This window comes from Rhinolophus ferrumequinum, chromosome 16, assembly GCF_004115265.2.
Source record: "Rhinolophus ferrumequinum isolate MPI-CBG mRhiFer1 chromosome 16, mRhiFer1_v1.p, whole genome shotgun sequence".
Lineage (NCBI taxonomy): Eukaryota > Metazoa > Chordata > Mammalia > Chiroptera > Rhinolophidae > Rhinolophus > Rhinolophus ferrumequinum.
The window spans coordinates 36,286,566-36,305,705 of record NC_046299.1 but is presented as its reverse complement, the minus strand read 5'-3'; the positions used below and the strand labels follow the sequence as shown (position 1 = coordinate 36,305,705).

The window sequence follows — 19,140 nt, the reverse complement described above, 5'->3', positions numbered from 1 at the left end:
AAGTGAGAGTAATGGAACTGAGTGGATCGAAAGCTGACAGGGTTAAATGGGTTCATTGACTTGAAGAGATGGAGCCGGTCAAGTAACTGTGCCTACCCCGGTTTCAACTCGAGCACTAAACTCTTAATTGTATTTTACAGGATATGAATGACTATCCTCCAGTATTTAGTAAACGGATCTACAAAGGGATAGTGGCGCCAGATGCTGCCAAGGGTACACCTATCACAACTGTTTATGCTGAAGACGCAGACCCTCCTGTAAGTAGACGACCTTGACTGATGCTCTGAAGTGCAGTGAGGAAAACCTTTAACATGCATAAATGAATGGCCCGGTTCCCAAGACAGCCCAGGTGGTTTCTGAGCTTCACTCGGTTCACTCTCATACATTTTTTGCACTCGTGCCTGTTGAACTACAGGTGCAGATCATATTTCAAATGATTATTATTGCATTTAGACAATTTGGGGTATGCTTTTCGGGTTACGAGACTTCAAAATGCACTATTTACCAATTCATCTAGTACTAATGATAAATATATAGTCAGAATTGTCTACATTGGGAATCAGTATCATTTGAATTCTTTGTTTAGAAAAGTGTAAGATTACATTAGTCAAGATAGGTTTCATCCTTATGTATTTTTCATTTTATTCATATGTGGCTATTTTGTTATCAAATTCTAAATCAAAATATGGCATAATGATTATATTGAGTGCACGAATCTTGGTAAACTAAAATCTCAATATGTCTTTTAGAACATATTTAATAGATGCTTTTATTATCCACGTGTTTTCCTCTTTTGAGAGCTCCCAAATTGCCTTTCAAGATTTAGGGTTTTCAATTAAAATGTTATAGCAGAAGTAAGGCATTTTTTTCTTAAAGTATTAAAAATAGCATATAGAAGTAATAGTAGCTATATAAAAATCCTTTTTATAAATAACTTGAGTACTTTATAAATCTTAATTATGTATTCTCATAATAGTCAAATAATAAACATTTACATTTTTAACTTGGAGTGAGCTCACACTAGATGTCAGTAGCTGATATAGTCTAGAAAAATGTTTAAAGTATTAAATGAACCATTTTCGAAAAGTAATAAAATGGAAAAATACCTGAAATTTATAGTGATTAAAAAGTTCTGTTTCATATTACTAATATGAATTGTATTTATGTAAGGCTGTTTATTTAGTGGAAGCTGAATGGCAGTCATGACATTTTTTAGCTTCATTTGTGACAAGCCATATAAAGTCTTTTGTGACTAAAGGTCTTGAAAAGTAATAATGTTAACATGAAAGCAATGACCTTTCACTCAGAAGCTCCTTTTCTCCAGTGTTAAAATGTCTTTGAAACATTTATTGCGTCTTGGGAAATGTGATAGACAACATTTCATAGCCTTGAACACACCGATAGAGATGGTGAATGTGAAGTTGGTGGTTTGTCTGCTTTTGAAGTAAACTGTCAGAGATACAAAATACTTTGATGTTAGGAATACACATTCAGTTCTATTCAAGATGTGTTTTGAGCACCAATTCCATATGGTCATTGTACCAACCAGTTTTTGCTCTCCGGAAACGGATTCCAATCTTAGAGGAAAAACAGAACTGCACATCGAAACTATAACACACTATACTAAATGAGTGTAAGCAAACACAGCATCTTAAAATGCTCACATTGCTGAGAAATTTTCATTAATGCAAAATTTAAGATAGTGTAAAGTTTAATAGCATTCATGATGAAAGACTGAAAGTAAGCCTGCTGGTCACCTATGTGAGACAGACCTCAAAGCCTTAGGTTAGTGTGGATGGCAGAATCCTCACTTCACCTTTGACACCTACAACCTTGGTACATGGTTTGACCCTCAGGTCACTCTACCGATGTGAGAGAAGTTGTTTTAGTCTGTTGCCTGGTCTGTAAAGAAACTGCATTATTTAGAGAGAAGCCCCTGTTTTTACACCCTGAAGCTCTTTTATGGAAATTGACCAGGACTAAATTCCATATTTCTTTTAAAGAAGTTCTTAGGTTTCTTCACTCCCAATAGTAGTTTTTAGCATTTAACATCGAATGCTGGCTTTTTAGTAGATGAAAGGTGGATGCTAGGCATTCAGTTGGAATATTGAGCAAGCTTATTTAAGTTGGTGAGCATATATGATATCAGACTCAGTTTTAATCCTCGAAACACTAGCAATCTTTTGGCATAACTAGCATTTAGCATTCAGTTTTCCAATTATTTCTGCAAATTGGGTCCCTTAAATTAGCCTAGTTCCAATTTGGCTGCACCTACACCAATTCAAAATAAAAGTTCAATTCCATAAAAATTTTCTGAAGATAGATTTTCAAAAATATTGTGATTGATTTGTACTTTTATTATTTTATGTTGGTGCCATAAATACAGAATAAGTATTTGTTGAATGAGCTTGCCAAATGTTTTCTACTCTGTTCCTATTATAAAAACTTTATTAAATGGAACAAAATAGTTTCCGTTTCTTACCCTTCAGAGCTGTCAGTTCTAGTACTTGGGTTATAAGTATCTATGGTGATGCTAAATTTATTTAATGATGTCTCTGCTAAACTAGAAAGTAATGTCCTTGAGGGAAGAAATGAAAACTTCCAGTTTGTATCCCCATATCTAACGCTACATGGTACTTAGTAGTCTGTTAGGATTTGTTGAATAATTGAATAAATGAATATGTAAACAGTTACTTCTATGCTATTCAGAATTGATAAATTGTCAGTTCTTCAGATATTTAGTTATTTGTGACCCTGGGAAATTTTTTAATGTCTCTAAGCCTCAGATTAGCCATTCGAGGGCTGTGAAATTTAAATGGGGTGATGCATATATATAATGCTTAGCACAGCGTCTACGCCCTCCAATAGTATGTATTGGTATAATTCATCAATAACAATTTCATTTCCAGAGGTTGGCCACACCCATTTTAAACAAGAAAATAGCAACGACAAAATCTTGTGAAGTATCAGATAGAGAAACTGGGTAAGGTCTTAAAGCTGAGAGAGCATTGTTGCTGAATATAAATTAAGAATTATAAAATGCATGCCGTGCAAAACTAAAGTTCTCTACAGGGAGACAGAAAAATCTTCCAGGATTTTTTTTTTCCCCACTAAATTAAAGCTGTTAGGACTTTTATTCTCTGACTTGCTTTTGTGACAGCACTGGCATTATGTAGTTCACCAGAGATACACATAGCAAATGACTGGGCATTTTGGATATTAAAATTTGCTAAACTTTTTCTTTTGCTCACCAGAGACTTCTCATTCTAAACTGTCATAAAACACAAAACTGCAAGTATTTGTTGCATATTACCATGGGTGCCAAAATAATGTGTATACATTTTAAGTGTTGTTAATACTTGGGTCAACGTTGCTCAAGCAGTAGTTTGCTGTAATCAAAAGGACGCTGATGGTAACCACTTTGAGCACCTCTTGTAATTGCAGAAGTCAAACGTGACTTGTATTCATCTTTTGTTATCAGTATATATTAATACAATTTTTTTTTCTTTCTTAAAATGTGTATACATTTTTTGGCACCCTCTGTATTTAGTCTTTCTGAAGCTACTGGTCAAACCCCATTATTCAAGAGTTCTCTTTGTGGGCAGAGTAAATGCCTGACAGAATAGTGTCTTTTGTGATCACATCAACATGGAAAAATTGGAGTAAATAAATGAAGTTTACATTTTGTTCATTTCCAAGAAAGTATTAGGGACCCATGCAGGATTGCCTTTTCCTGGTCGTACCATTCTTTCTATTTCATGCATTTTAGGAATTTGTAAGATTCTTGTCTGAAGTGAAGCATTAAAGCAGTAATTTGAACATGTTTAATATTAACAATTTTAAAAAACATTTTATTTGCATATAATAATATAAGAACTATTAGACATCAAAGACTTCTTTTTCTAGGCTTTAATGTTGATTTATGAAATACATATGCTCCATAAAAAGGTCTTATAAGTTTCCAATAGTAACTGGCTTAAAAATCAGTGAGTATTCTAACTATACTATTTTTAGAGAATATTTTTATAAAGGGACAATAATTGCAAATGTGAGGTATTGTTTCTCCCTCTGTTGAGATTCTGATAGTTATACTAGCCTTTCAGAGTTTAGAGAAGCTACCCAAGAATTTACTTTTAAAGTGTTCTCACAGGTGGATTTAACACCCTTCTCAATCATTCAAGGGCAGTTTTGTTGATCGCTAGAGATTAAAAAAGATAGTTTTTTTATGATGCATATTTTGTGTTTTATTAAAATGTGATGTCACCAAATAAAGTCACATAATCATAATGATATCAAAATGCTTAACTTTACAAAAAGGTATTTGTTTGCAATCTATTAGCAGAGGACAAAACAGTAGAATGAAAGCAACAATCATTTTTATGTTTTGCTTCTTGTTTTGTGTGCAATAGTTAAAACTATTCAGGGCCAGAGATTTTATAAGATTGTATTTTTATCTCCAGATAATATAGCTGTCCTGTATCATATTTTATTGATATCTCCACAGATCTATTTTTCATCACTCACCACCACCGGCTTGGTCATTATGCTGTATTGATTTAGGTTATTGCTAGCAATGTTGCAGAAACTCTGGATTTAAAGATCAGTGCCTATTAACCATATTTGCTGAATCTGGAGCATGTCAAGGGAATGTACACGGCTCAATGTTTTTTGTTTCTGGGTTGATTTTTTCCTTCACATCAAAGCTGTTACAGACATAATCGAGAACTGTTTTCATAATGCATGTCAGCTTGTGAAAATGGAGCCAATGTAGCCCCAGCCTTAGTCCCTTTGGTCACAGATCCTTAATTAGGAAGTGCACCATAAACCAGTTGGGACTTGATCTATAAAAATGACAATGGGTTATAATTAGATTTGAAAGTGTAAATGAGTACAAAAGGGAAGGTTTTATGAGCAAGTTTATACATGATAAATGTCTAGAAAAGGCTTATCTAAGAGTTTTAAGGATCTGTGTCATTTTCTTTCCTTTTTGTAGCATATAGATTTCTTTCAACAATTATATTATTTACATTACTTGAAATTAATATTATATTTAACTGTTTCCGATGTAAATGTTGCTCTTCCAATTAAGAAACCGCCATGCTTACTGGAGGTAAAGTGATAGATTGCAACATAAATGATGTGCTTTATTTTGAATTTCTGGCCAAAGAAAATGGGAACGGATGCTTTGAAACAGTATCTTGGCTTCTCATGAGCTGGATTCATGCCTTCATACTCTCAAAGCCTGACCATGGTAACTGTTGGTCTTGTTGTTATCTACTTCACAGTTATTCCATTTCCTTGAATGATAGCTATACTTAGGCTGTAGTCTACAAGCAAACATGCACCTGGCACAATATAGACACTTCATAATATTTACTGAATAAATCAATCAATCAAAAAGCATTTATTGTGGACTTCATAAATAAAAATATGACAAGATAGAGACAGAGATAAAGCCATGATAGAGTGTATGAAAGGTGCCAAGAAATGTTATAGTTATTCTGATAACGAAGAAATGAATGTGTCTGTTGTAGTCAGAGCCTGCTATGGACAGGAATTCAACTTTTAAAAATGTAGAGATTTCATTTAAGTCAAGGTAGAAGAAACTGGCAGAGGAAATGTATCCAAATATTGTAGGGTCAAAAACATTTATTTGATGTTCATGAATTTGTGTAATATGATTTGAACTATGTATGATTCAGTAAACATTAACTATTAAAAAAATACATTAGGGCTGTCTTCAGAGACATTTGGGGATAAGACATGTGTAAGATAGGGTTTTATGAAACCCATTTTATTATACAGAAAATGGAAGCTTGTTAATGACTTATAAACAGGGCAATGACAAAATCAAATCTACGTAGTAGAAGAATTAATTCCCTGTGATATGCAGTCCTTCTTGGGTGAGATAATAAATGAAAACCAGGAGATGGGTTAGCAGCTATTGCTTTCCTTTAAGTATGAAAAAGACAAGATGGACAATGGAAATGGTGTAAATGGAAATGCTTAAAAGTCATTGAAATGGAAAAATTAATAGTGATTGGGCAGGAGGTTGAAGATTAGAAACAGAACACACAATCGAGAGTTTCTAGCTGGAGTGATAATGATATTTATGATATTTGTTGATAGAAATAAGGTAGGTAGAAAAGAAAGCTATTTTAAGGAGAAAATGATGAGATTAAATTAGGACCAATTAAATTATAAATGATTTCAAAACATCTAAGTGCAACTATCTACAGAATGATAAAGTTGTCCAATTCTCTCTCCTGGGCATGCAGGCTGAGAGAACTAAGTCAGGACATAGCTGATGAAAGAGTAATACTCACTAGATCTATCCAGGAACCATAATGCCAGGGCTGGCAGGGAACTTTCCTCTTGCCCAGGGTTATAGGTTCATCATAGGAGTATATAACACTTAGTGCTGAAAGGAAATTGATGGAAGATGGCAGTATGAGGCCGAAATTCTCTTGCATATAGATCAGTGTACCATGAAGAAGACCTGAAACAGATATCATGTGGCCACAGCTGCTTTGATCTGATGCCCTGATGATCCAGCTGCATGGAGAGGGCCAGGGATGGATCAGCCAGAAAATATGGGAGTAAAAACATGGGAAAAAAAATTTGGAATAAGAGCCACCTGAATAACAGGTGAAGCTATGAGAGTAAATACATTTTTCAAGGGAGAAAATATATTATAATAGATAAGAGAGAAACTTGGAAATAAATCTTTAGGTTATGGCTTTTCGAGGCTGGGCCAGGAGTGGAGAGTGGAAAGAGCCAGAGAAAGACTCAGAAGACAGAAGAAAAATCTGCTAGCAATGAGGTTCAGATGAAAAAAAAAAAAGAAAGAAAATTTCAATGCAGGAGATAAATTAAATGGTAACGGATTATTATTATTTTTTTTACAGACATAGCAAGAAGAATGCAATCAAGCTAAGTAAAAGACCATAGTTCTATTGATTAGAAACTCATGGGTACCCTTCATGTTAAGTTGGCCTGTCCTGCAGCTCGCTTGCCATTTTAGTTTCCATGTGTCTGAGTTATTTTGGGGTATGATTTTTATGTGTATGTCAATTTTTGTTTGTGATCCTATCAGTTTATTTTTATTACATTTTCTTTGGAAAATGATTTATGTGCATTCTCTGTAAATACTATTTATAACATTATAGTTATATTTCCAGGACATATTTACAACTACTTATACTTATTTCTAGCCTATATATGATTTATGCCATTCCTTTTATATTCTGACTCGTACATTTTTAAGTTCTTCATTTTGTTGCATCTCTTGGTTTACCCATATATGCCTTACAGTTTTTTTAGAATGATATATACCTTATGAGTTCTGATATGAACTCAGGAAATTTTCTTTTGCTTATACATATAACATAAACCTTGACAGACTATTAGAGTCTTGGTTTCAAATTTTTGCCCTTTAAAATTATATACTTGTATATGTGTTTCCAGTATTTGTCAGTATTTATCATTGTAGATTTATGAAGCTATATTAATTTTCTTAATTTTTAGGATTTTTTTCTTTCTGCCTTTTTTGTAAGATTCTCTATTCTTAATATTAAACGTTTTTACTAGTATATACTTAGATATTTTCTTCTCAGTATTAATTGTCTGGTATATGATGCCCTCTTTCTATCCACAACCCTATATAGTTCACCAGCCCAAGAAAGTTTTAAGTGGCTTCAAGAGTAAGGGCTCTAAAGTGAGATTGTCTGGTTTCAACTCCTAAAGTTCTTAGTGACTAGCCTTGTAACCTTGGGCAATTCACTTAGTCAGTCTGTCCCTCAGTTCTTATATTTGTAAAATGCAATTAAAAAAGATAATGTAACTGAAACTTTGTACTCCTTGAACAGCAACTTTCCATTTGCCCCTTCCCCAGAAACCACAATCCTGCGCTTTGCTTCTATGAATTTGATAATTTTAGATACCTCATATAAGGGGAATCATACAGTCTTTTTCCTTTTATGACTGGCTTGTTTCACTTAGCATAATATGAACTCAAGTTTCATCCATATTGTCTCAAACGGCAGAAGTTTATTCTCTTTGTAAGGCTGGAAAATATTCTATTGTATGTATATGTCACATTTGCTTTATCTACTTCTCCACTGACGGACATTTAAGTTATTTCCTCACCCTAGCTGTTGTGAATGTTGCTTCAATGAGCATGGAAGTGGAAATATCTCTTTGAGATCCTGATCTCAATTATTTTGTATATAGTCCTAGAAGTAGGGTTGTTGGATCATATATCAGTTCAATGTTTAATTCTTCTGAGGGACCTTCATACTGTTTTCCATAGTGGCTATACCATTTTACATTCCTACCAACAATTGGAATGAGGGTTAGAATTTCTCCACATCCAAACTACCATTTGCTACCTTTTTTCTTTTTTTTTTTTTTTTTTTTTGATATTAGCCATTTTAACAGGATGAGGCAATGTCTCATTGTGTTTTTGATTGGCAGTTTCCTGATGATTAATGATGTTGAGCATCATTTCATATACCTGTTGGCCATTTGGTATGTCTTCTTTGGAGAAATCTTTATTCAAATTTTTCATCCATTTTTTAGTCAGATTATTATTATTTTTTGGATATTATTCTAGAGATTTGCTCTTCAACATTAAGCCTGTAGTTAACAATACTGTATTGTACACTTAACAATATGTTAAGAGGATAGGTTTCATGTTAAGTGTTCATCCCACAATGGGAAAAAAAATAGTTCTTACTTTGTAGGATTTATGTGAGAATTACATGATATAATTTATGTGGAATGGTTGGTGCCTGCTATATAGTCAGTACTTAATAAATACTATTTATCGTTTGTTTGTTTTCTAAGATCTTTTTCATATGTTGAGTCTCTGATATATGTCCTCTATGTTTATTGTTTGCATACTATTACCTTCTTTTTGTCCTTTTCTTCTGTGTTCTGGGAAAACCTATAAAGGTCAGAGGTCCAGCAAATCAAGAATGCAGGTGTGTGTGTGTGTGTGTGTGTGTGTGTGTGTGTGTGTGTGGTGGCATTCAGGAAAAGTTTAGTGTCAGGATTATCAGTTATATTGGGGACTGCCTATCACATCAGAGATTCCCATATAGGTGTGATCATTATTAAGTATGAAGTATCCTATGAAATACTTTACAGTAGGATTTTATGAACACATAACAACAGGACTGAAATGTCACAACCCAATGCTCAGTAAAACTAGTAAGAAAAAGAAAATAATACCATTACATAAAGTTTAAAAAAAATAAAAGTGCACACAGTAACATCAATTATGTTTTCCTACTCAAATGATGCATAGTAAACAATACCAAAACATCACTAGTTCATTATAACAAAGATTTATATTTGTAATCAAGGGCCTCTGAAGCAGCTGGGTAGGCAGGCTTTGGCTTTAGGCTGGAGGTTAAGCTCATGTCTACTCCACATGCCTCCTCCTTCAGGGACACATGACTAATCAGGCCTGCTCTTCACACAGTGAAGAGTGGGATCAAAAGAGAACTTGCCTAAGCACAGGATCACCTGTAAAACTTCTGGTTGTGTGTCAGAGTCCCTCACATTCCGCTGACCAAAGCAAGTCACATGGCCAAGCCCAAAATCTTTGGGGAGTAGAGGAAAACAGAATGGATATTTATTAAAAATAATGCAACATACCACAGCAATCCAGTTGAAAGATACTCCTTAAATGCATTCAAATGGTTACCTTTGATGGAAAAGGAGGTAGGAGTGAGTGAGGATAAATTAAGATAAGAAATGAGGAGTAAATATGCCTAGCAGAGATCCATCGATGACAACGTTCCATAAATTATGGATTCTATTTAACTCAAATCTCTGCCCCTGTGGTCCAAACAAAATAAAAAGCTCTTAATATTTATTACATGTGTGCATATCCTATATCGGTTAAGGGTACTACATTAAGTATTAAGGATTAAAATGTTCATGTTTCCTGCCTTAGAATTTCAAACATTAAGAGGTAACAATTAATCAGAAATCAATCACATAAATTAAAAAAACAAACTGTGGCAAGGTCTAAGAAATAAATCCTTAAGGTGCTGTAAAACCAGACAAGAGGGAGCCTGATTTTGTCTGTTAAGGCAGGGAAGTTAATGGAAGAAATACTCAGAGCTGAGATCTGAAAGATAAGGAGATGTTTCCAAGGTAAAGTGGAATGGCAGAAGAATTGAGGCCCTCAAGGAGGAGGAAGAAAACTAAGTTTCGAAAACCAAAAGGAGGCAGTTTGTCTGAAGGCTGGAGGGGTAAATGAGTCAGAGCTTATGGAGTACAGTGGCCATGAAGACAGTGTCACTCTGTCTTGTTTCATCCTCAGAAAAATGGGAGGGTTTTAGGCAGAGGGGACTACTGGCGCTAGTTCAGATTCATTGCTATTTTTGGTTTTATGAGTTAGTTATGATGAGGGAAGTTGAATGTGTTCCCTCTGTTATCTTTATACATTTAAAAAAACATATCTAAATGAAGAAATTTTATAGGAATATGTTGTTGTTCAATGTCTTTAGGGGATTGAATTATGTTAGCCTTTGAAAAATGTATTTCCAAAAAGAGTTAGTGGTAAATAATCTTGAAGCAAATATTTCTTAAGATTGTTAATAGTTATGTTAATGTAATGTCTGTGGAAACTGAATTATATGCAGGCAATATATTAAATCAGTTACATATTGCATAAGGAGCTTCTCTATAAGAGAGTTGGCCCACTATGTTTTTGAAATACAATAGGCACTTCAGGTGTTAAAAAGCAGGATTGAGGAGAAAAAGAAAGAAAAGCATCTGATCTCAGCGGTTACATAGAGAGTTGGATCTGCAGTTTTTCCTAGTCTCTTTTAAGGATACCATGGCATTCAGTTAAATCCACTGAAAAGGAAAAAAAAAAAAATGACTAAGTCTTATGAGTGCAAAAAGCAACCAAACCACTTTATAGTACTCCCTGATGCTAATTTATATTTGGGAGCTTTGGTGAATTATGCTGTTACAAAATAAATCAGATTAGTTGCTTTCAAAGATGTCGGGAGAAAGAATTTTGGAAACCACATCAGGAAGAAAAATCTTTGTGTACTTGGAAACAAATTACTTAATGTTTGCAAGTAATGATAATAATAGGTTTAGTATTTCCAGACATAATGTGATTGACATTATTATGAAGAAAATTACATGGATCTGAGTAGGTAATTTCTTGGTAATTATGTATTTAAGAAAAATGACTAAGTCAAGATATCCCCTGATATTAAGAATTTATTATTTTTGGTCCATTATAATCTCATTGAAATTCCATATGTTTGCAAGGTTAGAACATCTTTCATACAGAACTCCAATTAACTGTAATGTAATTAATTACATTCGCACCATCATTAAGTCAAAACATACTGTGTTTAACACTCACTATACAAATGGAAATCAAAAGTAAAATGTACTGAATAGTAAAAAAAAAAAAATTGAAATCTCAAGGTTATATTTTTGTAATAAATTTACATTTATTCTGCTATAATAGTTATACCCACCTTGTTATTGTATAGAAATATGTTACATTTTGGCTTAAAAAAAACAAAAAAACTAACGTAAGCACCATCATGACAGAATATTCTTTGTCTGTCATGTTCCCGTCATCTAGAAAACTTTCCAGGCTCAGAATATTAGTATATCACAATATTACTATATATACTGAATAAATTACTATTCCAGCAGTATTGTCTTGTACTAATATTTACTGAGTTTTACACATATCAGTTTTAGTAGATAAGAGAATGTCACAAAGTTGAAATGATGCGTTTCATATTTTGGAAACCACACAATATTTAAATAAGTCACATACTATCCCAAATTATATCTGGAAAGAAGCTTAATAATACATGAACAAAAATACCAATTAATTCATTTAATAGATGTCATAAATCATGTCCTTCCTGGATGCTATTAGGGTTGGCAAACATCCCCAGAGTCCCTTAAAGCTGTTGACTAATGTCACTAGTGTTGGTGTTTGTATTTAACTAGGAAAACTGATATTGTACACATAATCCTTTAAGTTGCAAAAAGAAGTTACTAAATTTCTTTAAACCTCATTTCCATATAAGAATAATAAGACCACTTCATTGGATTGGTGCTTGCATTTAATGAAGAATGAAAACACTTAGCTAATGTCAGGCCAATGGATTTTAGTTAATATTTCCTCCTCCTCAATCTTGCTTTCGGGGCGGTAGCGAACATGCCTAACTTTGTCTTTGGTTTGGAACAGTGCTTGTATCCTCATCGTTTGTGCACTTTAGGACATCAGTGCATTGGACACATGAAGTAACTTTTGTCATCTATGGCATTATAAAATTTGAGAATAAAGTTTTCATGAAAATGCCATGTTAATAGGGTCTTTGCAATCCCCCCAAATTAATATGTGCATATTTTAATAAACTTCTTACCAAAAATTTTGCAGGATATTTTTTTTAAATAGGCATCTTTATGTCACTTAATAATGTTACATATCTACTTTTATCTCCCAGAGTTTAAAATACAGTGCTCAAAATCTTGACACATATATTAAATTTTAGTTTGTTCATTTAATACTCAAATGATATACCAGTTCCGACCCCAAATATAACACAATTGTTACACTATCTATAAATCAAAATATTTTAAGGCACATCACGTTTTCATATGTAAATGTCTACATGGGTGTAAAGTCCACTTGACTATAAATTTGTAGATCTATACTCTGGTTCTAGCACCTTCATTTAGTACACCCATGCTTCTCCTTTATGGCTTTATCAGAAATGTTAGTAGATAATTGTGTTTATCAGTGTACCTTTTATCTTCCCCATCTGACTAAATATGAGGCCCATAAGTACAGAAGCATTTCTTTTTCACTGTTGCTTATCAACAGAGAGAGATGAATATGAATAGTTATGAGTGGGTATCTATAAACAAATAGATATTGGTGGTTTTTAAATAAAAAATTGCCAACAATTTAACCACATTCTGAGTTAAGTAAATTTTTAGAGGTCCTCTAAACCACATAGACCTTACCTTTGTAGCTACGATTCTTGCAATCACCAAAAACATTTCTCAGAAATTTCAGTATCGTTCAACAAGTTAACCCACTGTGTAACTAAGATTTAATATATTGTGCAGTGTAGTTAGTATAAGAAAATATCATCTATATTTTATTAATATAGATCATGTGAGGATTCATTTATTAGAAAGATCCACAGGATTATGTCATTATTTTAAAGGATGGCTTAGCATCAGAATGTGTTAACAATAATAGGAAGTAACACAGAATATAAGGACAGAAGCTGAGAGTAGGGAAGATATAGGTAGTGTTTTACATTCAGCCAACCCAGGAAAAAAAGGAAGGAAGAGGAGAGGGGGAAAGGAAGGAGGAAGAGGAAAAGAATAAATTTCATGATGATGGATGGTTTCATTTCTCCAATACTGTACTCAGGAATCTTTTTGAAAGAATATTTATTCTCCACCAATCTTCCACGTTTTCAGAACTATGTTTTCATAGGTTCTATTATTATCTCTTTTGTGAAACCTCCTCCCTTAATAAAACTCACTGATGTCATTCTTACGTCCTTTCTGCTCTCAAAAAATGTACCTGTAGTTACTGCAAATAGGAACCTGAGTTGTATACATTTTCAACTATACGGGGAATAATGCACATAACAATCCCCATTATAACTATGTAAATGATGCCGCCAAGAATTGTGCATCCTAGCAGCTCAGGATACACATATGGTAATCATTGATCGTGTTATATTTTAAGCATTCACTTAACAAATTATTGACTTCTTAAATAATAGCAAGCCAAAAAACAAACAAAAAAAAACCACCGGTTCATAGTAGCTCACAGTCAACGAACAGAGATGCAAACCCATAAACAAATGAATACACCACATGAATTCCGATAAAGATACATACTATAAAAAAAAATATTGACTCACAGTGATATGTAGATGGATATGTACAGTGGAGGTGTCATTTGAGACCTGAATGTTAGAAGGAACTAGCCATGCAGGAATGTTTTAGGCAGAGTAAACGACAAATGGGAAAGTGCTGGGGTAAGAGTGAGCTTTTTGTTTTATAAGCCAATATAGTTGAATTATTTTTAATGAAAATCAGGAAAGAGGGGATGTGAGATGAACTCAATCTTTCCCACTCCACTGTGAATTTCTTCATTTTGTACTCTTCAGAATTCAGCAGTTTCCGGTCAGCAAATGTGTTAAATGAATGAACAGATGAATGAATGTATCTCACATAAAATGAGTGTTACCTAGAATTAACCCTGGTACTATAAAATATATGAGCAAGATGGGAATTAGGGAATACATAATTTATAAAATAATCAATTGCAAATATTTTGAAGTTTTTAAATTTCTTTTTTCTTTTTAAATTTCTTTTTCATATGAAATAAATGTCTTATGATTTAGTTCTATAACACTAGTTTTAATTTTTTGTTGTTGTTTTTTAGCCAGTTCAAATACATTTTGTCTAATGGCAAACGAAAAGTCTTTTGGGATTTGTTCAAAATTATCATTAATTTCAATTGTCATATCTGATGTCAAGTCATGGTTTATAGCATCCTTTTAATGATTAAGCTTCCAGTGATATCATGGATCCGTTTTGAACATTTTGTTTAGGGAAATACATTTTTCTAAAAAAGAGTGTATCACTAATTTGAAAATTCAGGAAAAATATCAAAGGATGTTTTGGTGAATGGAAGTTGACATTAAGACAGATTGCTCTACCACCACCTCATTAGTCTTTTAAAATCATGGTTATCTGAAGTAACACTTGCTCCAATAGATGAGGTCGGCTGGATTTATGGAAATAGCTGTCATGATAAATGAAGAGGCTTCAAAAAAGTCATTATGCTATGCTCTCACATATCCTCATTTTTCCATAAGATTTTAAAGAAAAAAACTTGTATATACTCTTCAAAAGACTTCAAAAGGAATAATGATAGGAAACTCCATCTCTGCCCTCACTGCCTGCTAAAAATAGTTTCTCTGCAGATGATTTAATCACTTTCCTATTTAATTAATGTTTATGCCTTGGTTAATTATTCCTGTTTTTTATTTGATCATGCCTCTTCATAGTGGCCAAGTATATGGAGCAAAAATTTTGAAATTGTTTAAGTAGTGTTCTTTTTTTATGTGATATTCGATATATAGTATGAGAATACCTACAAATTTCCCTTAAGTTATGTTGGATCAAAGTCTATTGTACATACTCTCTTTGAAATTTTACATTGCCTCAAATGGCAAAATAAATTTTCTTTCATGAGATTAAAATGTCTGTGCTAAGGAAGAGACATTATAATTTGGCTAGTTGAACTAAAGAATAAATTTATATGGATTACACTAGGTAGATATCTAAAGTCTTTGTTTTCCTTGATGGTGACCTAAACCAATCAGATAATTTGTTTTATTCTTTTGAATCCTAGCATTCTCTCAAGATTTTCCAGTGTTTGATATTTCCAAAAATCTTGAAATATGTTTATATTTTAATATCAGTTGGAGCATCTGGGCATCTTTGACACATGGTTATTTATTCACTAAGTCATGCATTCATTCAAATACTCCACGGGTGCCTATATGGGTCCGGTATCATTCAAGGTGTTTACATTGAGACTCTACTCTTGTTAGCTTTTAGTCTTATGTGGGAGAAAGAAATAAACAGATAGAATATATGTTATGATTTCATGTAGAGTTGCTGAAGAAACATAAATTAGATTGACAATTTAGAGAGTGCCTGGGGAAGAGGAGGGAGGGTATATTTTGTAGCTGAAAATCTGGGAAAGAGTGTGATAACAATAAGGTGAAGACAAGGAGGTAGGAACGAGGACAATGTAGTAAAAGAGAAATGAGCAAAATGAAGTTAGGTAGGCAGAAACCAGATGTTTTCAGGATCTGATAGCTCTCCCCTCCCCCTCCCAGTAAGGAGTTGGATTTAATTGTTGTGTGTGAGGAAAAATAATTGGGAATTTAATCAGAGTTTGTGAGATGGTTTACATTTTTAACACTTTAATAGAATAAAAGTATAATCACTTGTGTCACTTCAAGGATAGAGCGCCCTCCCCATTCTCCCTTATCTGTGGGGATACATTCCAAGACCTCCAGTGGATGCCTAAAAGCACAGAGAGTTACAAACCCTGTATATATATATATATATATATATATATATATATATATATATATATATATATATATATATCTCCTATGTGTTTTTTTCTATAGATACATACATGCCTATGATAAAGTTTAATTTATAAATCAGCCACAGTAAGAGATTAACAATAATAACTAATAATGAAATAGAACAATCACAGCAATATAATATAATAACAGTAATGTGAATGTGGGTCCTGTTTCTCAAAATATCTTATTCTATTGTACCCACACTTCTTGTAATGACATGAGATGGTAAGATGCCTACATGCTGAGATGAAGTGAGGTGAAGGTCACAGGCATTGTGACATAGCATTAGGCTGCAACTGACCTTCTGACATTATGTGAATAGCAGGATCATAAGTTTAGGATGATCCTGGATCATGGAGCCATGACAGTGTCCATCATTGGATGTCAAGAGCAGACACTGTCGATGGTTGGGGATCCTTGATTGTTAAAGATTTTTTTTTTCCAAAAATATTTTGGAAGAATATTGTAATCAGAAGTTGTTATATTTTATTTATTTATTTTTTAACGCATCGAAGTGTTGCTGCAGAGGTTATATTCCTTTAACGATCATACAGGTGACTTTAATGCTGTATTACATCTGAAGATTGTATTCCCTAATTTTTTGAAAAAATAATGGTTACTTGAACACAAGCACTGCAATACCAGACAGTTGATCTGATAACTGATATGGTTACTAAGTGACTAATGGGTAGACAGCATACACAATGGATACACTGAACAAAGGGATGATTAAGGCTCTGGGCAGGACGAAGTTGGATGGCATGAAATTTTATCACACTACACAAAATGGTGTGCAATTTAAAATGTATGAATACTTTATTTCTGGAATTTTCCATTCATATTTCCAGATCTTGGTTGACTGAAGGTAATCATAGCTGCAGAAAGTTGAATTGCAGATAAGGGGTGATACTCTAGGTGGAGGGAGGATATGAGAAGTGAGCTAGACATACATTAGGACATGCTTTTATTGAGGAATTGGCAGGACTTGATGATAATTTGGTTGTGGAGTGGGAGAGAAAGAGAAGGGATCAATGATCACCTCTAGGCTTTGAAAGAGACCAACTTGGTAAAAGGTGGGGCCGTTGACCTACAGTGATAGAGGTACAAGTTTGAGAGAGGAAATCCAGATTCTGGTTTGGGGTATTTTGAGTTGAAAACAGGTCTATGTTGAAAACAAGTCTATAACTCTGTGTAATATTTTGGAGTTTAAATGATGAGAGTTTAGCCAGAAATGTAAACTTTGGAGTTATGAATAAATAGAAGGTATCTAAAGGGATGGGACTAGAAGAGGTTTTAGAGGCTTTGAGTAGAGCTGGAAAAGATTGAAGGGCCTGTGATAGAACCTTGGAATACTCCAGGAGAAGCGGGAACAAGCAAAGCATTTGAAAACAGAGCAGCCAGATAGGAAGAAGGAAAGGCAGAAGAGGTAAATAAAGCAAATGTTCAAGGAGGTAGTGATCAACGGGAATGTGTACTGTATGGACAAAAAAAAATGGAGTTACAGATAATAATTAGGGAATTAGACAAGTCCTGAAGGCTAACATGTGGGTCCTATAGCCAAATGTGATTCAGGAACCAACATGAACAACAAATTACATTCAAGCACAGTAATGAAGAAGATCAACAATATAAAGAACAATGTTCTCAGAACCATTCTTGCATCAAAGTATCACTAAGTCCAACTGAATCAACAGCCTATGGGGGCAGTGTCCTTACTTGTTCATCAGAATGCCAAATAGAGGTGTTCTTCTCTGAAGAGTTTAATTGTGTAATATATTGTCAGGGTTTGAAGTCCAACTAGCTCTACCACATACTGTCTCTGTGCCTCAGTTTTTTTTCACTTGAATCCTGGGACTGGCTTAAACTATGTACAGGCATTCAGCACAGAAAAGATTATAGTGTCCACCCTAATGTCACCTTATATAATTCAAAACATAACCAATCTAAACTCTAATATAAGTGAGGGCATCCAACAAATTTTAACTGTCCTCATTATAGTCTCCTTTTTAAAATTATCAAGTATTAATTTCTTTCTTTAAAAATAATATTTTTGTTTGATATTTCAACTTATCTTGGATTATATCCGGAATACCTCAACATTATTTAAGCTTCAGTAAGCCTCAAGTTCATGAACTAAACAATGGGTGGCAGAATATACATGTCTCATCTTTAGTAAGGTTCTTGCATATAATGAGTATTCAACAGATGTTAGCTATCATTATTTTACTATTATCATTATCATCATCAGTAATGTTATTCTAAAGGATTGTTGTGAGGCTTAATTTATTTATTAAAAAAAATGAGCATGGTAAACAGCACAGAGCAGATGGTGAATATTTTTTATTTCCTTCACTTCCATACCCATCCCTCCACTTTACCACAATCCTCCACACTTTATTACTCTGAGTTTCACAGAGTTCAAATATGTATAATAAAATAAAATAAATTATAATTGTTTCAGAAGATTAAATATTAAGCAGATATGGTGCTTAGGGCAGAAGGTGAGATTTATAAAATCAAAGGGAATTGGAAGAGCAGATGGTCAAGGCAACCGTTAATTTATTCTTTCACATAAATAATTTAAGGTAACACATAGTAAAACTACTTCATATATTCAGATTGAGTTATCCTAAAGAAATAAAGATTTCTTTTTCTCCTTTTAAATATATATATTTAATTAAATTTATTGACGTGATGATGGTTAGTAAAATTGCACAGGTTTCAAGTATACAATTCTATAATACATCATTTATATATCACATTGTGTGCTCACCACCCAGAGTCAGTTCTCCTTCCATAACCATATATTTGACCCCCTTTACCCTCTTCTACCATCTCCCCTCACCCTTACCCTCTGGTAACCACTAAACTGTTATCTGTGTCTACGAGTTTTTGTTTTTTTTATTTGTCTTGTTCCTTTGTTACTTTCAGT

The 19,140-nt window shown here is 33.5% G+C and overlaps 1 protein-coding gene across 1 annotated transcript in view; it reads left to right on the top strand.

The window, feature by feature from the left end:
* PCDH15 (protocadherin related 15) overlaps window positions 1–19,140 on the top strand; it is a 714,179-nt gene that overhangs the window by 569,828 nt on the left and 125,211 nt on the right. The window contains exon 23 of the mRNA XM_033131356.1: window positions 141–257. Coding sequence (XP_032987247.1) covers window positions 141–257 — 117 coding nt within the window. The remainder of the gene's footprint in view (window positions 1–140; window positions 258–19,140) is intronic.